At 37.8% G+C, this 27,224-nt stretch overlaps 1 protein-coding gene across 1 annotated transcript in view; it reads left to right on the top strand.

Moving 5' to 3' along the window:
- The window catches only part of LOC139145418 (xanthine dehydrogenase/oxidase-like), a 38,776-nt gene extending 11,964 nt beyond the window's left edge, over positions 1–26,812 (top strand). Inside the window, exons 10-29 of the mRNA XM_070716589.1 lie at positions 931–1,027; positions 1,230–1,330; positions 1,426–1,613; positions 1,912–2,122; positions 2,621–2,723; positions 4,799–4,850; positions 5,116–5,242; positions 5,504–5,623; positions 5,790–6,014; positions 7,411–7,544; positions 9,012–9,186; positions 9,694–9,885; positions 10,245–10,390; positions 17,496–17,577; positions 17,845–18,069; positions 19,547–19,621; positions 19,950–20,002; positions 20,699–20,879; positions 21,689–21,877; positions 25,405–26,812. Of these exons, the coding sequence (XP_070572690.1) occupies positions 931–1,027; positions 1,230–1,330; positions 1,426–1,613; positions 1,912–2,122; positions 2,621–2,723; positions 4,799–4,850; positions 5,116–5,242; positions 5,504–5,623; positions 5,790–6,014; positions 7,411–7,544; positions 9,012–9,186; positions 9,694–9,885; positions 10,245–10,390; positions 17,496–17,577; positions 17,845–18,069; positions 19,547–19,621; positions 19,950–20,002; positions 20,699–20,879; positions 21,689–21,877; positions 25,405–25,581 (2,853 nt within the window). The 3' untranslated portion in view covers positions 25,582–26,812. The remainder of the gene's footprint in view (positions 1–930; positions 1,028–1,229; positions 1,331–1,425; positions 1,614–1,911; positions 2,123–2,620; positions 2,724–4,798; positions 4,851–5,115; positions 5,243–5,503; positions 5,624–5,789; positions 6,015–7,410; positions 7,545–9,011; positions 9,187–9,693; positions 9,886–10,244; positions 10,391–17,495; positions 17,578–17,844; positions 18,070–19,546; positions 19,622–19,949; positions 20,003–20,698; positions 20,880–21,688; positions 21,878–25,404) is intronic.
- Positions 26,813–27,224: the final 412 nt, after the last annotated feature.

The following is a 27,224-nucleotide window of genomic DNA, read 5'->3' as shown; positions in this document are numbered from 1 at the left end:
AAATAGCCCATTTGCATACTTCATAAACTTTTGTAAATAGTCATATAAATTCGAAATAACCGCACCAAATTTGATAAAATCTCCTGCAGATTCTTATCCGAGAATTTTCTGACTGTGTTGCAAAGCATTTAGTAATGTGAAGTTAATTGAGGATGCATTTGCATATATAATGTACTTTGCAATTATCGATATAGCTCTGAAATTAGAGATACTGATCTGATAGATATCAAATTGTCGCGTGAAGCACTGAGCAGAGTCAAGTTAATAAATAGCTCATTTGCATATTTAATGAAGATTGACAATCAGTCATACAACTCCGAAATAACTGCATCAAATTTGATGAAATCTGCTGCAGGTACTGATCAGACAGATACCTGACTGTGTTGTGACGCATTTAGTAGTGTGAAGTTAATTATTGGTTCATTTGAATATTGAATGAATTTTGTAATAGCGATATTACTCCGAAATTACAGCATTAAATTGATGAAACGTGCTAAAGATGTTGAGCCGATGGACATCTTAGTGTTCCATTTAGAATTGAGCAGTGTTAAGTTAATATACAGTTCATTTGCATATTAAATGAAGTTTAGTAATTAGTGATTTAACTCTAAGTTTACTGTGCGAAAGTTGATGAAACCTGCTACATATAATGATCTGACAGATATCTGATTGTCCTATGAAGCGTAATACTATGTAATGAACCTGCTGTTATCTACGTGAGCACATTTAGTATACATCTGGTGTCTGTTTGTACCAAGAGAGAATCGCTATGTCACACTGTCACGCCACAAGCCAATTCCCTTCGTGCAGGCGTACCGTACATTGCGATCCCTTAAAGTATTTGTTAGAGTTTGTGACAAACGTTTCAAGGAAGTTATTTAAGAATAACATTGCAAAGTTCAACGTTCATTTACTCACTTGTATTTTCAGACTCTTGGCGGACATATCGTATCAGCCTCAAGGTTGTCTGATGTCCTACCATTGTTAATTGCTTCAAGATGTTACGTAACTATTTGCTCTCAGAATGGTAAGCAATTATCATTGTCAAAGATCAATGCAAGTCAATGCCGTTACCTTTGAAAAATTCGAAGCCGCTAAATTACAGTAAACAAATATACCTATGTCTCTTTAAGTTGATTACTACTAGCAGAATAGGTTTCTCCGAAACGGAACCCGAAGCACATTTTACCTTAAGACGTATATTACTGTGAAAACGATTTACTTTGCAGGACAGAAGCAAGAAACGCTGCAGGACTTTCTGAACTTAGAGAAGGCTCGTCTGAAAGTCGATGAAGTACTTGTACATGTCACGTTGCCAAAGCCTGCTGAGGTAGGAAAATACGTTTGTTTAACGGCTAATAATACCTGTCTACTTTTTAAAATGATTGGATCGTTTGTAGTTTGTAACACTTACCTCGTTTGCAGGAACAGTATATCCATGGATACCAGACGAATATCCCTCATCGTCGTGACACTAACGATGTTTTTAATGCTGGAATGACGGTCACTTTCAACAATGGGTCAGACGTCGTTCAAGATTTTACCCTATGTATTGGTGGTATTAAGGAAACTCCTGTCGTCTGTAGCAGTGTATCTAGCATGTGTAAAGGAAGGTACTTTGAATTCTTTTTGAATGCACATGTCACAGACAGTACACTTATCACACACCATAAGCCATTATGTCGCTCTTGATATCTAAAAGTATTGACTTCAATACTATGTACACGATGGTAGCGTATAAATTAGTAAAAGTAATATTGGTATGCCGAGATAATATAAATTTGAAAAATTCAAAATATTATCTTCAGAGGGAAATTTTTACGTCTGTTATATTGAGTTATAAATGTACACTTCCGACACTTAATATCCCTATGATTTAAAAGTTTCTTTGTCTATGATATCTTGTTTCAGATCATGGACCTGTGACCTTATGGAAGATGTTCTCGCTGAAATTGACAAGCTCCTTAAATCCACTTCATATGGTGTAACCATGATAAAAAGCTTTCTGTGCAAATTTTACCTCGCTGTTAATGAGGAAAGAAATGCCGATGTTAAAACAACCACATCAAAGAGATCCTTATGGTTCCAAAGAAGTGAAACGGCGGGTGTTCTGACGTCAGCGGTAACTTTCCAAAGTTGTTTAAGTTGTTTAAGACAGAGTTTTTTTAACGCTTAAATATATCGTTTTAAATTGGCTATGTGGGCATTGAAGATAGTATATGATTGTGATTACATGCAAAACGTTTTTGATACCAGTAACAGATAAATTTCGTCCCAGCATACACCTACTTAATTACATCTAAACTGTCTGTGGCAGTTAATGTACCGAAACACATACGGTTTTTTAACAATTGTAAATAAAGTTTGCATCAAATAAGCATTTTAAGTTACTGTGGTGTGCCAAACTTTCGCAATATCGCATGAAGCTACATCATACCTCACTGCTTATGTTATCAAGCAATTATTTTTCTCAAACACTCCAAGAAGCCAAACAATACATTGTGACGATTATGGTAATATAATGCAGTAAGTTAGAATATAATACATCGCTATAAGTTTGATAACGTTTGCATTGTAATCCTATCGCTAATAGATCAAATGTTTCATTGCTTACCAATAGGGAAAGGCGTTTGGAGGAGTCGGGGATCCCTTAGGACACGTTTCATCTAAGCAACAAGCTACTGGAGAAGCAGTTTTCATTGATGATATCCCTTTAAAATCAGGTAAGTCTATATATTATAGATTGTATATGCCTTTAGCGCCGTATTGTATTTAGCAAAGATACACTTATTGTTGAGATCTCAACAATATCTACAATACGGCGCTAAAGGCAAGCGGATACACCGAACAGATTGAATTCGTCAACACCAACCAATCAGCGAGGAGAAAACAATAACAGGAAACGTCAAATCACGTGGTTCAACCCATCCCTTCAGCAAGAACGTGGAAACTAATATCGACAGGAAATTTCTTCAACTTGTTGACAAACATTTTCCATGGGGGTCTAAACTTCACAAGATCTTCAACAGGAACACAATCAAAATGAGTTATAGCTGTATGCAGAATATGGCAAGTATCTATAATCAAATCGCATAATAAGAGGGTAATCACCGGAGATCAGCGTAAGGACCAACCAGCTGATTGTAATTGCAGGGTTAGGTCGGCATGCCCCCTGAAGGGTAACTGTGAACTCAAAGGCGTGGTTTACAAGGCCAAAGTATCAACGGATGACAACGTAGAGAGGGTTTACATCGGCCTCACTGATAACACCTTCAAGACGCGCTACACTAATCATATGAAATCGTTCCGGAACGAGAGATACAAAAACGATAACGAGCTGTCAAAATTTGTATGGAACTTAAGAAATAAGGGCCAAGTCTTTGACATTTCGTGGTCAATTATTGATAAAGCATCGAGCTACTCTAACATAAGCAAGCGATGTAATCTTTGTATATCAGAAAAGCTGCACATTATCAATGATGACAAATCTACACTGTTAAACAAACGCTCTGAGTGGGTTTCAAAATGTCGCCACCAAAACAAATATTTTTTATCGAATTTTTACACCACCTAAAAATAGAATGGTTCCTTCCAATCATATATGTAAGAGTGTCAAGCTAGTAATCGTTTCACTTTTATCTGAGGATTGCAGGATGCCATTACTTGTACATGAAGTAATCTGTTTATGTATATATATATATATATATATATATATATATATATATATATATATATATATATATATATATATATATATATATATATATATATTGTCGCGCGCGTGATATCGTTGTCACGCCTGGCGCACGCCACTGCTCGGAGGTAGACCGAGCCGTGCGAACGGCAGAATGTTTGCTAGAGCTTCCCTAAAAATACAAGAACTTTACAAAACTTTTACAACCTTTGTCTTGCAGAAAAGCTATTCATAATAATCGATGCAGATAAGTCCAGCCTTATAAGCAAGGGTACCGAGTTGCCGACATGAAGACAAATTTCACTTGTCAAATTTCAATCCAACCCAGTATATACCTGTTATCATGGCAACTGTCGGTGTAAACAAAAGAAATGGCGGTCCCTCTCCGTGCAGTACGACGATCGAGCACGATCGAAATCAGGGAAGATTTAAAGCAAAGGACAGTTTTGATCGGTTACAATTGTAATAGCATATTTCCCCCCGTAAGACGATTTTGAATCCCGGTGTCTTTCTTCTTGAGGTTTATTGAGATATGGAGGACTTGCAGCGATGTCATGCGTGATGTTGACTTCTTGGTGAGCTTAAAAATTATGAATGAAACCTGTTCACACAAATATTTATATATTTATGCGCAAGGCGTAATAAAGTAAAGCCTCAAAGTTTAAGGTTTTTCGTAAGTATTAGTATGATTCTGGACATGGCTAAATGATAAATCGGTTATTACCCAATATCGCCTGTTCCTTGCGTCGTATCAGCATTCGCGTCATCTGCGCTCCGTCAGACACTCGACTTTGTCTCGTGCCTGACGCTACACGAATGACACTCATGCTTATACGACACAGGAACATGCGATATTGGGTCATTCTTAAGAGGGTTACAATTTAAAAATGTAGCTCCTTTCGCTCAGAGGGTTACATTCCTCAACTTCCACATTGATAAATAAGTATGGCAAATATATATTTTTTTGTGTTTTCCATGAAAGAAATCTGCTTTCTACAAAGATTGGTGAATATTGGCAATTGTAAGCATGGAATTTCATCCAATTAGCGATATTTCAGATCTGGCATCATTACACTTTAATTGTTTGTACGTTTTCCTTCACAGACGAGCTTGCCATGTGCCTAGTAACCAGCAAGAAAGCCCATGCCAAGATTTTGTAATGTATCCCAATTTTTTTGCTTTGTAGTTTTTTTAGATACACTCGTTTAGGATTATACGAATGTTAACTGAAGTTCATGTTCCTATTTTAGGATTTTATTCTTCGCTATTTCGTAAGAATTTCTCGGAACTTTCTCCTGAACTTTCGAATTGTATGTTTTCAAGATAAGCAGATCGCTTCAAATGAGAACTCCTCATATCTTGAAAAGACTTGTGTTTTTATTTTACAGAAGGTTTTCATTCATTTTATCCCACATACGCAGGTCTGTTGACGCAACAGAAGCATTAACACTTGAAGGTGTCGTGTGCCTTGTTGACGCTAGTGATATCCCAGGCAAAAATGTGTTATTAGATGTGGGTGAAGACGAAGAAATTTTTGCAACAAATACGGTAATGAATTTACTAAATAACATTTACAATGTAAACACATATATTTGAATGATGTTATAATAATTTTCAGAATAATTCAGTATTACAAGTGACAAAAGACTTCCGAAAGTGTTAAATGTGGTTTGTCTCTGATGACTAGACTAAAAATTGTAAAACAAATATTGCTTATATTCAAGATCAACTTGAAAGATGAAGATGTACAGCGATTGAGTGAAACTCACATTGTGTTACCCGCTTTACCTAAACATTATCTCCCAACAGGTACACTGTGTTGGGCAGGTCATTGCTGCCGTTGTCGCCGAGACTAAAGAGTTGGCGACCCGAGCTGCAAAACTGGTCAAAGTAGAATATGAAGACCTTGAAGCCATCATTACCATCGAGGTATAGTATTGATATTTTCATTACATACTTTTGAGAACATAGAAAAGCAAATTTACATAGTCGCTATATCTATATATCTATGTGTGTGTGTGTGTGTGTCATGGCATCTTAATATAGATACCCATCCTCATCATGTTTATCTCTTACTTCTATATATTCCGTTCAGGAAGCAATCGAGAAACATTCCTTCTTTGAGCCAATGCAAGAAATGCATCATGGTCCTAGCCTTGAGGAGGGTTTTGCGTCATCTGACAATGTCATCGAGGGAGAAGTGAGACTTGGTGGACAGGAGCATTTCTACATGGAAACACATCGTTGTATCGTCATTCCTGACTTGGGAGATCAAAGTCTCCACGTGATCGCTTCAACGCAAGACCAGTATAGCGTTTCAGTACGTAAAATTATCAGCAAAGTCCATTCTTTTTTATTACGTGGAGGCAATGTTCTTCGAATGGGTGTGTGTGTTTCCTTTTGAAAGGAACAAAGTCGCTCACTTTTAGCTATTTTCATGAACTTTATATAATATGGTGAGTAGTTTGTGTTGTTTGATTTCTTGAAACATGCTTAAATTCTGGTCAATTGTGAACAACCTGAAATCTGCTTGCGGCCAGACATGATTAAACATTAAGTGAAACATTTTAGTCTGAACCAAAAATCAAGTTCCTTGCACACTTCTTACAATGCATGGTTGAACATACATAGTAAAATGAGGATCGGACTTCATGCAAGCTTTTATAATGACACGGGGGCACCTTGAGGCAGTGGTTAGGGTACCGGACTCACTATCAGAGAATGGTGAGTTCGAGACCCGGTAGATCCAGAGTAACGGACTCATTGTCAAAGGCATTTCACTCTTCATTGCTCCATTTGGGTAGTGGGTTATGGGTACCTCATCCTGTAATGGCGATGTTCAGGATTGCAGGTTTGCTACTAAATATAGCTGGACATCGCGACATCGGACACTGCTGCTTGAATGTTCAATGTTGCATGCATGGATGTTTTTGCAGCTTGTACTCTTGAGTCTTGTATATGCCTTTTAGTATTCATTGTTAACTAGCAGTGGCCTACTAAGATGTGTTCTCGTCATTCTTGCATGCGTAATTATCAAAAGCGTAATCTAAAAATATGGACAAATATTTATTTTTGCATATTAATGAGAGAACAATGACGTAAACTGTCAACATGCCAATTGGGTTCGCCTGTTGGATGAGTAATACTCAAAATAAATTCTTAAATCTTAATTAGTGGTGCCTCTAATATAGAAGTGTAGCAGCTTTCCCTTATATCGTGGCAATGCTTACTTGTCACAGGAAAGTAAGTGTGAATTGGAAAAATCAATTTTGTCTAGGGGTCACAAACGAAGTCATCTGTTTGCATTCAGCAAAGGGTAATTTTTGAGACTTTTGCAGTTATTTGCCGCCGTCATTTTGTACAAGGGGTGACTTTATGCAAGTATTTCATGTGTTCTTAGTATCACAAAAGGTCAAAAATAGCGACTTTGTTCCTTTACTGTGACTCATCAATAACATTTATACTCAACCACAATTTTACGTAATAGACTAACCAAACTTTATTCCCTATAGATCACCATACAATACATACAAGAAAAAGTATATACACATTAATCGAAACGAGGTTGTCTTATGTTGAATTTCATTTTATCGTAGCCCAACAAAATGTAGCCTTGTTTCATCATAATCTGTATGACTTTTCATCTTGACGTCCATGATGCAACAAAAGCATTTATTCTTTTCCGATTTGTTACGATATCTTTATATTTTTTACAGAAAACCATATCACGTGTACTCAGATATCCAGCTAATAAGATAAGGTGTCAAACTGCACGCATTGGCGGAGGATTTGGAGGAAAGAATTACAGATCAACTCCTACAGCTGCCACCTGCGCAGTCGCAGCATATAAGTGAGGATCTTCTCCCAGTTTTAGCAATTGTTATCTTATTAGGAAATCCTTCCTCTGTGGGTATTGCATGGCATGCAACTTTTCACGAATAGTTGGACGATTCCGAGCGTATAGTAGACAGTGAAACTCACATCGACTTGGGAATGAAACATTGAAAATAGCTACATAACACAATCGTCAAAACCTCTTTACTAAGGTCAAGTTGTAGATGTCTTACATACCAGGCTCTGAAAGTGAAAGATAAACATTTGCATAATCCGTCCTCCATTAAAGCTTCAAATGTTCTCTTGCCAGGTCAAGAATAATATTTTGGGGATCACCATGCAAAGTTTGATGCTAAAGAAACACTAATATTTACCGGTATTTCAAGTTCAAAATTGCCACTCTCCCTATCTCAACTCTGTGGGGAAAAATAATGTTTCCAATATTCCAAAATTTCAGACAGTGATTTTTTCTTACACCAAGAACTTTTAAATTAGCCCCTACAAGCGTCAGACAAAAACTCATTAAAACAAGTTAACAGTCCCAATACCAGTCCGCGAAGCGCATTCCTCCTTAAACATAAGGGAAGTATGTGCTACAGTGCAATTAAATCTTAAGAAATCAATGGAAACTGGTTACTTTAAACCACTCTATTCATCTTTAGCAACCAATGATTGAAAGGTGCATGATTGTCATATGTGCTATATAATAAGACATTACCGTACTGAGCAAACAATAGTCGAGCTGATGTTTTGATTTTGGCGAATTAAACTTACTGTTTGGGGTAGAATGCGCCCCGGGAACAGATATTTGGACTCTCAATCCCCTACAATTCTTTTCTGGTCTTCAACTTGTGGAGACTTATTTTGAAGCTTTTGATGTAAGGAAAATAGTTACTCGAAAATCGAAAATTGTATCCTTTATCATGGAGTTACACAGGGATGGTGGCCATTTTGAATTTCAAATATCGGTAAATTGTCTGTAATTTATTTCTCTTGTACCAAAGTTAGCAAGATGACTCCCCCCCCCCCCCTGGATGATTTTATTCATGATTTTTAAAGATAAAGGTTGAAAGATGCCGTAAGGAAAGTTTGAGCAAAAGTTTAGTCTTTCACTTTTGATGTGCATTTTTTCTTAATTTGCTTTGAATTTTTTGATGATTGACTATTTTAAGGTAAAACAAATGAGTGTATTTTTACGACGATTGGGTTTTTCAAGCACAATACACCACATTAGGAAAATGCATTCGATTTTCAAACATCGGTACCGTGAAGTTCAGTAAATTTGCATCAACATTAGGCTTCTTTGCTGTCCATGGCACAGTTGCGTGTGGTTCGATACACTGCGGCCGCTGCCGCCGTGTATCGTACCACACGGAACTGTGGTCTATAAAGACTTCATTGTAGTGTAACTAAAATGTACATTATTAATCGAGTTATAAGAATTGTCTATTTCACTCAAATCATCCGCGCTCTTTCAAATTAGGACAAGGAAGCCGGTGAGGTGCGTGTTAGACCGTGAGGTTGACATGAGAATATCTGGAGGGAGGCACCCTGTCCTGTGCAAATACAAGGCTGGGTTCTCTTCGGGTGGTCGCCTGGTAGCGCTCGACATCAACATGTTCTTCAATTGCGGACACTCTACAGATGTTTCACATAGGGCAAGTGTTAAATCATGGTTTCAAGTCATGTTGCATATACGAATCGAACATTCTAATATCTTAAATATATTAAGTTACATCTCGACAAATAACTACATGGATATGGCAATAATTACATGAGTAGTGTGTTTAGAACATTGTTTTTAGAACTACCTTATTATAGCATTTGGCTTACGCTTCGCAAACAACAGCGCTGTCACGTTTTGTCGTCTGCGTCGCTCGCACTGCCAAAGCCAAGTTCGTGTGCTATGTATGTTTCCCGTCAACAATGCTCGGTCCCGGGCAATGAATTTTGATTCGGCGGTGATTGCACAACGTTAGATTCTGCTTTCTCCTTTTATCATGCTAAAACTGGGGAAATTACTTTAAACACCGTAAACACAAAATGTTAAAATGTTGCTATGTGCCGCGCGTTGTCAATAAATCTTGTGTATAGGCGAGTGCGAGGAGGGGGGAGGGGGTATTACTTAAATACTCACCAACACGCTATCGCTTTATTACCTACAGATTATTTCCGTGAGCATGAATGACATGACAAGCGTTTACAGCGTTCCCCGAGTCAAGATCAAAGGTTATGCTTGCAAAACAAACTTGCCTTCGAATACAGCTATGAGAGGATTTGGCATGCCACAGGGGATGATGATATTCGAAAATGTACTCAGCAAGGTTGCTGCCCGCTGTGGACTACCAGAATTCAAAGTATGTGAATGATTTGATGCTCAAACGCAGAGATTTTACATTAAAGTAATACCATCATGAACTCTTAATCGAAGCTGCTATAGTCAGGTTTCTATGAAACCCTTACCTACAGGTATGTTTTACAAATGACATCTTTAAAAATGACATAATATCCACCATTGGTAACATAGGAAATAGTTAGGGTTAGGATAAGGGATACAATACAACGCTAGGGAAACTCTTGTAGTTCGCCACGGCCACGTTGTACTACATTGTGCCAACGTTGGCTGTATTGAGGTCAACCTTCGACAATGCCCTTCAGACAAATTGTTGTTTTTCCTCATAAAGCACTGAAATTGCAAGCACTGATCTCTTTCAAGGTACGAGAAGTCAACTTTATGTCCGAAGACGAGACCACGATATGTGGACAAAAGCTTCAAGTTAGTAAGATTAGAGAATGCTGGGAAACATGTAAAGCAAAAACCAGTTTCACGAAAAGACTTCAGGCTGTATGCGACTTCAACAGGTAAGCCATGACTTTCTTATGAAGTACAGATACATCTTTTAACCAAACTAAATTCAGCATCTCCTTTTATACGCTGCCGGCATTTTGATGATAGACACTGAAACATATCAATCTCCATTCCTAAAAGAGATTGTTCAGTGATACAACGTGATGTTGGAATTTTTCGTGACTACTGTACTCATCTTGCCCAGGTTACAATACCTATCCTCACGCTAGGGGATGGACCATTAGATCTTGGGAGGGGGTGGTCAAAAACAAAACATTTCAAAGCAAAATGTTAGGGAAAAAACAGCAGACTCTTTTGCAAAATAAAAAAAATAAAATCAGAAAAATATTGTAAATCTGAGTTTACTTAGAAAAATTTTTTAGCGTATTATGATCCACTTCGGAAAAAAAAAGATTTTCGAAAATTTACAATAATTGTAAAAACAAAATATTCACAATCTGATTGTGACCGCCCCTACGTCCTAAGATCTAATGGTACGTTCCTTACATGACAAATAAAGTAATATTTAAAGCCTAATCACTTCGCTCAATGATATTGCCCATTGTATGAAGGATTGGATAGGATGCGAGCATCGTTGCTTCACACTAAACACAATGTATTCCTTTACTGAAACCTAGTCTACCATAAAATCTCAACCTCCCAATCCTTATTCTCCCGTCCTCAATTCTCCCCATCCTCACATCAATTTAAAAACAAAGAAACTGAAAAATCATTTCAAGAAATTATACCATACCCCGACTGATATATCCTCCGATATAAATCTGCCATAGATAGCGGATGCAATGAACTTGCCTAATTATTTGCATGACAAATTCTTCTGACGTGTCACAGGAGATGGGGATGGGTGGTCATAACACTCCCCTCTAAACATGCCCTTTAACGGATTTCCGAACTCCGATACTTTTACCCCTTCGGAGAGCCAAAGTTAAAATAGGATTACCTGGCAGATTTTCAGTCAACAAATGCTAAGTTGCACATGATTATGTACTTCTTCTACAATGAACAAATTAAAGTTTCTGAAGGTCAAGTCGTTAGGGGAGACTTACCCATCCTGCCCAAAACTGGTTCTATGTGGGAACACGCGTGACCGATCCATGTCTGGGGCGCCCTCTAGCTGAAATTTTGGCAAACCATAAGTCATTTATGGATAATTTTAATGTTACAATAAAGGATGACCATAATAAGTTGCCTAGCTTATACTGGATACCAAAGCTCCACAAAACACCTTACAAAGCTAGGTTTATCGTAGGATCTTCAAAATGTTCAACACCAGAGTTATCGAAGATACTGACTTCTGTTCTTTGTACTGTTAAACGGGGACTTCAAGCATACTGTGATGTTGTCTTTTCTCGGAGTGGTATAAATCAAATGTGGATATTAAAAAAATTCGAAGGAACTCTTGGAAAATTTGAAATCAAGATCTGTTTCAAAAATAACATCTATTAAAACTTTCGATTTTTCCACATTGTATACCACAATACCACATAATAAATTGAAAGAACGCTTGAAAAACATCATCAACCAAGCATTTTTCTACAAAAACGGTTCGCGCCGTTACAAATATGTAGTATTAGGGTATAATTCTACATATTTTGTTAAAAATACTACTAATGCTAAAGTGTTTTATACCGAGAAAGACATTATCAGTATGCTTGTCTTTCCTCATCGACAACATATTTGTAGAATTTGGAGGGCACATTTTCCAACAGTGTATAGGAATTCCTATTGGCACTAACTGTGCTCCCTTGCTTGCAGACTTATTTCTCTGTTCTCATATGAGGCAGAATTTATCCAGAACTTAATTTAACAGAAAAAGGTCTCTGTAGCTCGAACTTTCAATCTAACATATAGATACATAGACGATGTTATTTCTATGAATAACTCTGAATTCAGTAAATATCTCGCTATGATTTATCCTCCAGAATTGTAGATTAAAGAAACTACAGAAACGGCCTTTTCTGCTTCATATCTGGACATTTTACTTGAATTTGACTCTAATGGTCACCTTTCTACTAGGCTCTATGACAAGAGAGATGATTTCAACTTTAGTATCATCAATTTTCCACACCTCATAAGTAATATTCCACTCTCACCAGCTTATGGGGTATACATTTCCCAGCTTATTCGATATGCTAGAGCATGCAGTTCATATGGTGATTTTGTAGAGAGACATGGCCATCTCTCTTACAAACTATTAAATCGAGGTTACACCAGAGCAAGACTTGTCTCTACATTCAAACGCTTTTTTGGCAGGTATCGCAAGCTGGTAGATAAATACAATATCTCTCTTCTACAAATGATCACTGATGGCATCGGTGACATTGGGCCTTAGTTAGTGACCACTACCTATGTGACTTATAGATTGATATATGACGGGTGCCACATGTGGGGCAGGATGCGCTTACTATTTTCGAAACACCTGACATCACTTCTTGGTCTTCTGGCCAGAGGTCCATATATCTTTCTTTCATGAATATGACTTTGTTTGTGTACCGTCTATTTACTGTCTGTTCTGTGCTGTTTTGTGTCTATGTTTACAACTATTGTCTTCCGAATTCCGACCTACTGTCATTGGATTATGGATTGGTATGATTGCGATTATTTTACCCAGGTAAAAGTTATCCGACGCCGAACACTGATCAACTGTATATTGCATCTTCCAGATTGGAATGCCAAACTAGGCAAAGAGCCCTAAAATCTACAGAGGGCACCCTATACAGGATCCTGCAAATGGAAGGCAGCCGTAAGGCAAGGGATTTTGGTATTCGCCCCCTTGTCTAAGGGAACCTCAACTGAGAAATGACAACCTATTTAACATTTAAACTTTAATGATCTTCTGCAAACTTAAATTACTGTAACAACAAAATTCCCTCAGGAACTGACACAACAGATAAAGCACTTCAACTCTGTCGCTGAGATGTACTAGCAGACTTCTGCAACTCGTCAAACTGCTTTCAGACTTTTTTCTGCAACTGCGACAGTTGCAGCCGCATCTATAAGCACATACACAGAAAGGCAGTCTCAAAATAGCACACTTCAAATGTCTACAAGTTTCCTCTCCGAAAACTGTAACGGTGAGCATCACATGCATCACCTTACCAGACATTCAATCCCCCGCAGGGAGAAATTCGTCCCCATATAGCCGTGGCCGTGACCACAGTCACTACATCTTCCATTCCCTCGCAGGGAAGACAGGTAGGGCATTATTCATGCAGCCACCTTACTATACATTCCGTCCCTCACAGAGACTACATCATTCCCTCGCAGGGAAGACAGGGTGGGCATCGCATGCAGCCACCTTACATGTACATTCTGTCCCTCACAGGGACTACATCATTATCTCGCAAGGAAGACAGGGTGGGCATTATGCTACCTTAATATACATTCCATCCCTCAGGAGGGAAAAATTGTGGACTGTGTAAGAAACGGTGTAAGAAACTCTTAGACTGCATTAATTAACTCGTAATTATATTCATTTACAATTCTCTTGCAGGAAAATATTGGAACAACTGTGCCCTTCAAGAGCTAAACTTGTAATAGTGTAGCTTGCTGTGTAACTAAAATAAGTACCCCATGTACTGCCCAACATAAATTATAATGATGAAGAGCTATGTCACTGTAATCATGGATGTACATCCATGCTGTCATGGTCTCTCTAATGTCTGACACAAAATCCATCCACAATACGTGGCTCAGTCTGAAAATACACGTACCTGAACGCTTTCTTTACCGGAGGGTTGGACATCCCCACTAATGTTGGTTTACGCCATACCGGCAAACGCACGTGGCACAGTAGGGGGAGCTGAGGGCCAGGCAACACTTTGTTCTGCCAGGTTAACGCATGTGCGGCCATGTAGCGACTACTGGAGGTGGTTTTGGAGTCTGGATTTCTCGTTGTGCTGAAATGCCTGGGCAGGCGTTGAGGTTGCACTGCTGGTATGAAGGATGGAAGCTGAAACCATCCTAAGCTGTGTGAGGAATGACACCTTGTGTTCCCTGGGGACTACTTTATACTTTTTTGTCATGAATATTTATGAGTTCACACCTGGCGGAATATTTTCGCTACGTGCTTAGGCTTTGAATAACATGGATATCAAGGGCATGAATGCAGGCTACTTAAAAAATCCTTTGGACACCAGTTAAAGGGTATTCCTCTACTCCCTTGGCTATTTACTCTCTCCTGCACCCTAACCCTAATGATTCTATATGCCAACTTGGACTGAACCATTCAATCGTGTGTGGCTGCTTCGCAATCTACGACCAATTTGATGTAGCGAATGTAACTCTTGCGACTTCTCTTTTTAGCTCACGTGTTCGCATATGTGAGCTAACGTCGCAGCGATATCTGTTTGTCTGTCTGTCTGTGTCTGTCTGTCTGTCTGTCTGTCTGTTTAGACGATAACTCAAGAACGACTGGACGGACTCAAGTCAGATTTGCTGGACAGGTACCATATGCTTATGGCTTGGACTGATTAGATTTTGGTTGGTGTGGCTTGCATATTAATGAATTTATGAAACATGTCTTTTCATATAATGGTTTCCTATGGAGACATACAGTAATGATAATGTCGACATATATCAAGAAATACTGCAAAAAAATTCATAAATCTTTTCACTTATGACAATCTTAGAATAATTTTATATAGGGATCAGCCCTTGGTGTCGCGCCAGTGGTTAAGATTGGCAATGTTATTTGTATTGATTCATGATAAAATGTAATTAATTGTTACTTCATAAACGTTAATTATTATTATTATTTATTAATCTTTACTTCAGGCCATGAATGCCCATAATATAATAGATGCAAAAAAATATACAGAAGTTAAAAAAGAACAAAGAACTTAATAAAGAACCTTTCTACAATGTTTCCAAAAAGCTGAATGAAAATACGAATCAGACTCTACACAGGTACGGATAACTTGGTTTTTCACTCACGGACAGACGCTTGCAAAATGCGAACAGCAGTCTGCGGTTAGGGAAGCAAAATTAAAGATGTTCTTGGTCACAAAATTGTGACTAATACTGACGTCACGTTTCAGATCAAAAATCAACCTCAAGGCATTATTATAAGCTATCCTCACTTTTGACATTAGTTTAGCACTAAAATTACACCACACGTTCAAACAATAAACACTATATAAAAAAAAACTTTTAAAAAGGACACATTTTACTTTCTGAGAGCACTGGCCAAAGTTACGAACAATAAAATTCGCTCTCGCATAAAAACTACGAAGCTGTCTTTGCATATCTGCATCGTCCATCCCAGTAGAGGACATAATGTAGCCAAGATATTTCTTCGAACTTACAAATTTAAGAGAATTACCATACAAATAAATATACATGAGGAATCCTATCCTGCTTCCAAGATTTCAGGAAAATAGCCATACACTCAGTTTTCTCGGTATGAAAGAGAATATCATGCTCGGTACCATAGTGTTCACAAATTATTGATCAATTTTCGTAAAGCTTTCACAGATGGACAAATCAAGGCCAGATCGTCAGCATAAAATAAGTGATTCATAATATGATTCGCTAAATAACATCCTACGCTAGCAGACTGTAGCTTACTACTTAACTGGTCAACATAAATAGCAAACAGTTTTGGTGAGAGAATACTTCCCTGTCGGACGCCATTTGAAACTTCAAAAGGATTGGAATCATCTGATGCCCAGTGGACGAAAAACAGCCGATTACTATACCAGTACTGCAAAATACGAATAATAAACAATGGAATGTTGCGAATGATCAATTTTCTAAACAAAGTCCAGTGGTTGACCTTGTCAAATGCTTTCGTGGCATCCATGAAACACAGAAAAACTGGCGAATTTTGCCTTTTATACAAATCAGCAATTTCCTTAAGCACAAAGATACACATGTCAGTAGAATGTTTGCTTTTAAAGCCGAATTGAAGAGCGCTAGTTTCTATAAATGAACCAATCCTGTGTAAGATACATAATTCCAAAGTCTTCGAAATAGCTGTTACAATTGCAATTGGCCTATAGTTGTCAACGGATGTAGGATCTTTTTACTTATCTTTCACAATATGAAATATGTTTATATAACAACTATTCCCAGTTTCCCTCTGAAGAAAGCAGTTCACATACGTACACGACGTCAAACCCTGCAGCAGTGCAGGTGTAGATTGTCTGTAACGCATGAAAGTTTTGGACAAAAATGGGCAATTTTTACAATGATAACAGCCTATTGTGTTAAACAGGGGAAGTATTATGCAATCATTATCATTGCAATGGTAACCGCACTGCCCATCTTCCACTTGCAAGCTGAAAACTAGCGTTGCCGTTCCGCCTAAAAACTGGCAATTTTTGAATCTAATTATTGACACAGGGGGCGCTTTTCTAAAATTCAATCCCAGCATGCTTTGCGTATGTCCCCGTTCATATGTACGACAGTTTTTTTCCCTTTATCTATATTAACGATATTTTGTATCAGCGACAAGATGCATAATAACATTTCCTGGCCTAAAAAGAGGTATCTTTTATAAATGGCATGTTATATAATAGTAATTTGTTTCGTATTTGTTTATTTACGAGTACTCAAAAAAAACAAACATGGCGGCGCCCATGAAAGAAGGGTACACTTCCGGTTACTCGCATAGTATATTATGAATATGCGCATGCGCAGTCAGTAAACCGCTAGCGCGACTATTATGATGATAGTGTGAGTGTGTAAGTCAATTATCTGCTCATTAGCATATTTAATGAGCTTTGTAATTTAGTGATATAACTCTGAAATTACAGCATTAAATTTGATGAAACGCGGTAAAGATGTTGATCTGAGAGCAGTGATTGAGAAGTTTCAAGTTATTAAACGGCTCATTTGCATATTAAATGAAGTTTTGTAATTGGTGCTGTAACCCCGAAAGTACGGTGCCGAAGTTAAGGAAATCTGCTACGTATAATCTGACAAATATCTGATTATTTAGTGAAGCTTATTACTATGCAATAGACCTGTTGTTAACCACGTGAACACAATTATTATTATATGCTTGCAAATTAGCCTTTCGTTTGGACACGAGAGTAGGTTATCTGGGGTTGGTTTTTGCTAAGCATCGTAACTTCTGTCGTTGTTTCCATCCAGAACAAATAAGGGGAGAAAGAAGGGACTTTCCATCGTTCCAACCAAATTTGGAATCGGAAAAAAGGGTAGTTCACTGAATCAGGTGAGCAAGAATATGACTTTGAATATGGGTTAAAAAAGCCAAGTGAAGCACACTAGCTGTTCAAGAGAATTCTACATCTTACATTTTATCGATCACATCGGCGACAGCAAATTGAAGTTATGCTGTAAGTCACGAACGTCTGGACTGGAGTAATGTCGACTCCCTATTGTGCGCTTTTCCTACAGTATAAGTACTAGTTGTTTCATCCTCCGTTTTCATAAATTATGTACAACCCTTATTTGATGATAATGCGTGTACATGTTGTAGTCAGGTGCCCTGGTCAACGTGTACACCGATGGCTCAGTTCTACTCAGTCACGGTGGTATTGAAATGGGTCAAGGTTTATACACTAAGATGATACAGATCGCCAGCACTGTCCTGGACATCCCGGTAGATCGTATTCACATCTCGGATACCTGCACAGCATCAGTGCCCAACGCACCAGTAACTGCGGCAAGCCAAGGAACTGATTTGAACGGAATGGCCGTCAAAGTAAGTTTCTGGACATCTTCAACTTTGAATAAGGTTTGATGGTTGTTGGTGATACAGAGAGTACTTGCCTTCTTTACATTAGAAATAGTATTAAGGTAGGGTTTCACATAACACAGCGTATTTTGCTCAAAATCGCCTTATAGCAAAGGTTCATTCAATTTTCATTGTTTACCCAAGATTAATTATTGGTTAAATCACCTGAAGCAGTCGTAAATTGGGGTCAAACCTGGTGTAAATTAAGCAAATTTGTGCAAAACACTCGATTTTCTTGTTTCATTTTTCTCCCGATTCCGAAATTCAAAAAAATGAACCCCACGCTGGCCGGGTCCAATTTTGTGACGTTTTGTCATTATGGTTTTAAATACTATACAACAACAAAACGACAATTTTGTTTGTCAAAAAACGTTCTTACATTTTAAATAAGAGTCATTTCAATTTAGCTTGTCAAGAATTCGATCACCTGTTTTGGGGGGTTTTGGGGGGTTTTTTGTTTTGGTTTTTTTTTTGGTTTTTTTTTGAAATTCATTCTTCCAACTCCTCGGAACAGATAATGCAAACAATGGCGCTCCTACTACCTCCATGTGCGAACCAAAATTGTCTTTTTATTTTTAACATATATTTTTTGTTTTAAAGGAGATGTTAAATTGCACAACTTGTAAAAAGTTTTTGTCTTAAATTGATTGTTGTTATAAACACCAAAATTGAGGTTTTCTACTCAAAATATTCAAATATTCAAATTTCATCCTTCGAGTACACTATTACTAGCTTACTAAACTTAAGCTCTTCTGCTTTTTGAAAATATATAGCATGGGGATTTTCATGTAGTCTTTGATAAGAAATATTGATTTTGAAAAAGCATGTTCATTAAATTCAATGCCCTGAATTCTGCGAGCGTGTCATTCAAAGAGGTATAGGTGTGGTGCACAGTCAACTGTCAAGGGAGTGATGCACATATGCAAATGGTGAAGATGCATATTATCATGGAAAGACGGTTGTGGAACACTATAAGGCATGCGTGCTTGACATGTTACCCAATACTACTTTTGCTTAAACACTCAATAGCCAGATATATGTGCATAAATTGCACGTGTATAATAGTTTACATAATGCACATGTTATGCACATGATGTTTTAATCCTTGCGATATCATCTCCTTGTGTAGCAGCCCATCTTCATCATAAAAAAACAATGTTTTAAGGCAAGACTAAATCGATGATGAAGTACTTCACACTCATAGAGTCCATTTAAGGATTCGACTTAAGGAGTACTTAATGAGAAGGCACTGACTTCATATCTCCACGTCAAATATTTGCAGTGTGGGAATACTTAAATTTCCATTTTGTCAATGTTTACGCTACACTTCCAGAGAAAACATCAGGATGGTTTAAAAGTATTCTTATGAACATCATTTGTTTTATTCCATTGTCTTACTTCCAAGGTTATTAAATATCTCTGTGGCTTGTTTTCCATGCTTTAGATTGCTTGTGAGAAAATCAATAGACGGCTGCAACCATACAAGGAAAAGAACCCCAGTGGTACATGGGAAGACTGGGTAAGTTAGTTTCATGTTCGTTTGTTCATTTTTGCAGTTATTTCTCTTCTACCTATTGGATAAGCAGAACTGTTAATTACACACCGTATTTACACATCGGGGACAATAAATATCCAACGACGACCGAAGCACTTCCATAACCTTGACTTTTCATTATAATTGACGTAATACATGCACTTCACGCAGGACAACCCCTCCAAACAAATTCAAATTCATGACATACTCTCAATTAAACATGCACTGCTTCTCATTCTTGTATTTCACGTTACATGCATACCGGCATTGGAGTGTGAATAACTTCAATAATTAAATCTCTCTCTCAATTAAGGTCAACGCAGCATATGCAAATTTTGTGAACCTGTCAGCTGTTGGATATTATGGGTAAGATGTTTCTACATACATTCGTGCAATACCAGAAACGATTTACCCTTCAAACTTATACACCAACTTTATACTGGCACAAATGACCGCAATTAAGATAGTGCCATAGCAATAAAAATGCCATATATAAGGAGATGCCTCGGGACAGCTGTTGGTCACAGAAATTATTCAGTTCATGTGTGCTTTGTTGCTTTTGTGGATTTATTTTGAAGCCTGTTGATCAAATTAAGCTAACACAGTCTGGTTCGTAAATATCAGAACATTTTAATTTTTTCAATACGTTAACTCACATCGTACCAGTACCTTTGAATTTAAAATATAGACAGTTTTAGAGAATTTGTTTCTGTTATCCATACGTTTGCCAGGTGACCCCTGTTTTTTTTAAATTGATCATGTAAGAGAATGCTGAACGTTTTCTTAAGGAAAGTTTCAGCAAAGTTTGTAATTTTCTGTTTCGCAGCGTATGTAACCTTAAAACCAATTGCTTCATTTTCACTGTGTTTTAAATATTACGTCTCACAGGCGCAATTTTATTAAGGCCTGTGTGGTATCCGTATCGGAGATAAGTGCACACCCTGCCCAGACCGAAAGGTCAGCTTCATCTCTGGCGAATTCATCATGTTAATCTTTGTAAGTCTCGACATAGTAATTTCAGAGACAGCATTAAATGTATCAGAACGTTATACTCTTTGTTAGTGACAACGTGTTGCATCCTGATTATATGGCCAAAAGGGAAAAGTCATACAGATACTTCACATACGGCGTTGCCTGCTCCGAGGTCGAAGTTGATTGTTTGACCGGAGAACACAAGGTGATACATACAGACATTGTCATGGATGCAGGGCGGTCTATCAACCCAGCTATCGACACGGGACAGGTAAACGACAGTACCAATTATTTTTTTCAATTCTCCTTTTATGTAAATAATACTTCATAAATCTTACAGTGTCAATATCTGTCAGAGACAGCAGTCAACATATTCTGTTTGGAGGCGGATTCAGAAATCATATCAAGAGTGGCTTAATGGAAAGGTACATCAGATGCACCTTTTGAGTCACCTTCAGCTTCAATAGATTCTATTGACGCTCAAGATGACTTAACATGTCATCATGTAATTGCAAGAACTGCTTGGATGCCGGGACCGTGAATTCCGCGATAATAAACCCTACATAAGAGAAAACGAACAGTTTAAGAAGGAAGAAAACTGTTACGGTAATCGTGATTACATGGATGTTACTTGCCAAAGCAATGGTCGAATCATATTTAATGTCATTTAAGGACGTACCTTTATGGAACATATGCAAATTACTACATGGAGAACCAGCAACGATTAAACATATATTGATGGCGAAAATTCATTGAAATGTAAAACAATAATGGTCTTACTACTCTTTTTCTGTCACATGACATCGGTAATCGTTATCGATTTCTTAAAATGTACAGGGAATGTGCCGTCACAAACTATCGAGATTTTACTACTCGCAGATTATTATCAAGGGAAACACAAAGCTGTCTTCCTTTAATTTATAAATGTTAATACACAACATCACATCTTCTGGCACCAAAGATTTCTTTTTGCACGAGTTTTAAGGGTCTACATATGGATATTACAGTTCAAATACAATCTGATACCGTAAAGGTGTCATTCTCAGTTGAATGAGATTTCTCTCTTGACATCGTCTCTAGATCCAAGGAGCTTTCATGCAAGGCTATGGTCTGTTCATGAGAGAAGAACTCATTTGGTCTGACAAAGGCGAATTACTGACCTGCGGTCCTGGCATGTACGACATACCGCGCGTACAACACATTCCAAGAGAGTTCAACATTCATCTCTTGGAAAATTCTGAGAATCCAGCGGCGGTATTCTCCTCCAAGGTAAGTTTCACTTAGCGGTTGGACAGAAAATACAGAGGTGGGATGGTGTTTTAGGGGGTGGGTCGCCATTTTTAGCGCAAGCATTTTTGAAGGGTCATAAAATTTTGTGCAGGCCTATGTGGGAGGGTCAGTTTTTTTCATGTATCAAAGCTTAACTTTCATGTGCACGTATTGAAGAATAGGGAACAATGAACAAAGAAATATTCCCTTTTGGAACTTTCATTTTCTCCCATTTCCATTTTCGGTGCGCCCTCGGGAGCAAGTTTTACGGTATATTAAACAATTTATTGATGATCCAAGCAGCCACGTTGAGGCAAAAGATTTAAGTTGTCATGATTTCTACTTACCCAACTCCTCTGTTGTGCATAACTATCCCCTATAATCAGTGTGCGAAATTAACGTCGGTCCGACGGTCCGAGACCGACAGATTTCTCGTCGGGTCGAAAGTTTTTAGCAACATGTCGGTCCTTATGACCGACTGGAATTTGGAATAGATGATGAAAATTTCTCCGTCAAGACCTGTAACAGATCCAGATAATGACTAACTTTGAATCATATTGATTCAGACTTAAATGTCATGCACCTATCAATGTTTTCCACCGTGGGAGTGCGGGGCAACAGGGGATATTGATCGCACTTCGTGTCCTGGTAGACGCGTTCAAAACATAAACGGTTCATAGAAGAGTTTGAGACAAAAACATCTTACGAGTACAGTGCTGTTGCCTAAAAATATTTGGTTTTGAACATGGAGGTATTTTTTTACCTCCATGGTTTTGAACTACGCCCAATACAAGGATAAGATGTTACACGACAGCCCAATAGTGCTACCTGCAGTCGACAGTCAAGTTCACGTTTCGCTACGTTTGTTTCTGGACCACTAGTACATCTTGCTTGCTCTTTGGTCTTCAACCAAAGTTCACAAAACCGACTGTTAGCACTATATATATCGACGTGATAACAAGTGTACATTTTATAAAACATAGCGGCCTTATCATAACAGTTTTGTCGAGTTGCACGATCCGTCGTGTATACTCTCAGAAGCCGAGAGTAGGGCTTCAAATGGTTTCCATGTATACCGTTTTACGACAGGCATGCAAAACTCACCGTCATCCTGGGCTGTACGCCTAAATATCGCAAAAAATTACGTCTTTTAAGATTTTACGGTATCATTAACTGATCGTGTCGCGATCATTTCCAGCAGTATAGAGTGTCTGTCAAACTTTTCAGAATCATTTTAAAAGGCGATGAGACCCAGCAATCGCTCAGTCAAAACTTTTCAATCAGAAAATATGCATTCATTTCCGCGAGTGGCGACGTGTGCCATTCATGTTGTCTGCAATTTCTATAATCGAGAAAAAAGTTACGATACTTGTCCTTTTAATTAAAAGTATAACTTCACCTGTTTCTTCATGAATGCAACAGAGGCCACATTTAAGCACATTTATTTTTTGAAAAATTTTGAAAGTAAGCCATACGTCATATCAAAATACATACCAAGTATTTTCTTCCTTCTGCTTTTACAATTAAAAAAGACGTAGTGATCAATGTTTGCATAAAAAAAATTATTCACACACTCCCCTTACTCATGACCGTTTTCAGGGTACTAAGGTATTCACTCAATATTCTACCACTCACGATTTTCAGCTCGCCAACCATATTCAAATCACAATATCACATGCCCTGGTGTAGTGTACAATTTTACACAGCCATTTAGAGAACATCATCTCACATAGACTGTCATGAGAGACAAACTGTCTCACTTTCATCACCCACACGTAGTCAGTGCATGAGCCTGTATTCGCCGCCCCTGGGTGTTTGACATCATTTATGGTCCGAATGTGGGGATTTGACATGGCTAGAAATAAAAAAGTCAAATTCTCTGTTAGTTCCATAGCCACCCCCCCCCCCCCCCGTGGTGGAAAACATTGATAAATGTTGCGCATGGCAGTGAGGAAGATGAGGGCTGTGATCTTTTTCAGATTCCATATCATGTAGCTGAATGATGCATTCACTTACACTATTCTGCAATCTATGTGAACAATAGTCATTTTGTATTGAAAAAAGGACATGAAAAATTAAATATTACAACATTCAAAAGCATAGTATTAGTCGAGAGAGTGTTTACTTTAATGGTCGTTAACAACTGCATTTATTGAGGACCGGCAGTTTTCTGTAAGGACCTGAAGCTTTGGCTTGGTGCAGGCCCTTATGACCTGAAGCTATTTTCTCTTAATTTCGCACCACTGCCTATAATGACTAAAAGTTTCAACGTAACCTTTCAATAACGATTTGGGAGATAATTTATTTGACATCCTTTATCAGTCGGTGTCAAACGTTCATGTTACTGTATGTACATTTTTATTTTTGAGGAATTTGAGAGAATACAAACTATTTAGAATAGTGCATAGTGTCATCAGTAACAATTGGAAGTTTCAGGTCAAACAACCTTTGAATAAGAATTTAGGAGCAGATAACCTATGTGTTACTTGTAGTTTCCTCATAGCCTACAATGTATGGTGGATCAACATTTCGGTTAAATTCCAAAATAAAATTTCTTGCATACACACGTACAATGTATAGTGGATCAACATTTTTGGCGAAATTCAAAAATCAAATTTCTTGTACACAAATACACATGTAACTACCCTCTTCTAATCAAGTACATTAATATCAATAACTAAGCATACATAATTACACAGAATTAGCTAGTTTTGTATTTAAAAAATATTCATAGTTTCCTCATAGACTACGATGTATAGTGGGACAACATTTTCGGCGAAATTGCAAAATCCAATTTCTTGTACACAAATGCACATGTAAACAATCAAGTATTTTTAATCAAGTACATTTATATCAGTTAGTAAACGTCTTTAATCAAGTACATTTATATCAGTTAGTAAACGTCTATAGATGAACAGATATTGCTAGTTTTATATTGGAAAATACACAATCATAGTTTTCTCATTGTCTACCATGTAGAGTGAATCAACATTATCGAGAAAATCTAAAAAATACATCGCTTGTACACACAAGCACTTTTTACCTGCCACTTCAAGCAAAGTACATTTACATGAATTATCACACACATATGATTTGATACTTTTTGGACAAAAGCATTATATCGGCCACATTGTGCCTTCCTTTTGGGAGGGGGACTTCAAAAGTATAGCAAGTCAGAAGGGAAGACTTGAACCTATTGAGGATTGTTAGCAGGGTATTGAGTGACAGGGGAGGGTCACTTATTTTCATGCACGAAAGAGGGGAGGGTCACAAACTTTTGTGCAAGAACTTTTGAAGGGTCACTTTTTTGATGCAGCGGTGTTTCGAAAAACACCGACCCACATCCCCCTGTAATTTCTGTCCAGTCCATGATGGCGTCTTTTTTTTTCGTTCAGTGGAGTCATTGAGGACCCACGATAGCTATAGGTTGTATATGGGTCAAACGCGGAATTCAAATGATCCGCGGTACGAACAAAGCCACGTGCACGGAAGCGCATAGACATAATTAGGACAATGTCTCTCCACAGGGAGTCGGAGAACCACCACTCTTCCTAGCGTCATCTGTGTACTTTGCCACAAAGGAAGCTATCCGTTCAGCTCGGAAAGACTCCGGACTTGCAGAGGATGAGTTTCAGTTGGACTGTCCTGCAACAGCCAAGAGAATTAGAATGGCTTGTGGAAATCAGTTTTACTTGTCCGACTGATGACTTGAACTTATTGACCCGCATCAACCCAATATATTGCCAATTTCTCATCACCAAATATTAGCACATCACAAATAGTATATATCAAATTTTGATTTTTACATGAAAGATGGTGATGTAATTGTTTTTTGTTGTTGCTGTTGTGCGCTCTCTTGATTTTTTAATTAATTTAATACCCGGATGTGAGACTTTATTCGGAAAGGTTAACATACTGTGCTGTGTTGAAATTTTATCCCAGGATGACCGTGAACTATGTAGCCAAAATAGTTGAAAGGCAGGTCTGGTTGACGTCACAGCTGCTTGAATATAACTAAAAGGGTTTTCCTTGGACATATCTAGCTGATGTACTCCATCCTTAATTACAGTGTAATTGACAACCTGGGTTACCATTGATTATGCTAAATACTTTATGTGTCCGCTTAGCCATCCATTTGCCGGTTCAACTAGCTTCAGTGTGAAATAGCTAATTACAAAAACATAAACATGACTGATATGTTGACTAGGAGTGTTGTGGAGGTGAAGGTATATGGACTAAAACAAACAAACAAGCTAACAAACAATTAATCAAGTAGTTATTGAAGTAGAAAATTTCCACGTGATCAATCAGTCTCATATTAAATTGTCTTCGCACTAAACTGAGCGACCAGCAAAATGTTCAGGTATGTACATGACATCAATGAGGATAAAAGCAAAGTTCGTTGTCGAATTTGAAGTGAGCAGACAATTCCACATTCCTCGTAGCATCCTACTCGTTGATAATAAGATGTGAGAGATATTAAAACACGATATTACAAACACTTCTTTCCAAAAGAGTGAAAAGAACGATGGTGCAATGTTAGGCCAGCTGGCAGTTCTCATGAAATTTAATGATGCGTCAAGAAAATTTGTCTGTATTGTTGTGATGGAATGGTAAAGTTCGGTTTCTCGATATTTCTGGGACACTTTATTTTATTTTTTATCAAATATTGTGCTTTATTCGATATTACCGAGATTATGAAACCATCATTTTATCGTATTACTTTGATTTCTAACAATATTGACTTAGTTGGGTAATGTTGTATGTACGTTGCGTATTTCCATCTTAAATACTGGACAACTGAAAAGTTTCATATTACAATGGGTGTCTTGATCATAAAATGAAACATTCGAAACTATTGCAAGGCTTCTGCTTTGCTGAAACTGTTAATTGTTTCCAGTTCTTCTTAATAAAGTTTCAAATTTGAAAAATCAATTCAAGTGACCGGCTGATCGATGAGGATTCTTGAAAGCTGGAAATGAAATGAAACATGAACACAAACTAATTTCCTAGGAACAGTCAATGTCCTATATTCGTTGATCGATATGTCCCGCCGTTCAACATGTATGTTGAGATGATCAATTTACTTTCTATGTAATTTTACTGCATTATGTAATGTATTAAATACATGCGTACTCAGAATGACCTGTTTCACAGGGCATCGGGGAACCATCACTCTTCCTAGCATCATCTGTGTACTTTGCCACGAAGGAAGCCATCCGTTCAGCTCGTAAAGACTCCGGACTTGCAGAGGATGATTTTCAGTTTGACTGTCCTGCAACAGCGGGGAGAATTAGAACGGCACGCGGAAACCAATTTGACTTGTCCGATTGATGGCTGCAGAACA

Source organism: Ptychodera flava, chromosome 1 (genome assembly GCF_041260155.1).
Source record: "Ptychodera flava strain L36383 chromosome 1, AS_Pfla_20210202, whole genome shotgun sequence".
Classification (NCBI taxonomy): Eukaryota; Metazoa; Hemichordata; class Enteropneusta; family Ptychoderidae; genus Ptychodera; species Ptychodera flava.
The sequence above is the reverse complement of the archived record's forward strand: the minus strand, read 5'-3'. Positions and strand labels throughout refer to the sequence as shown.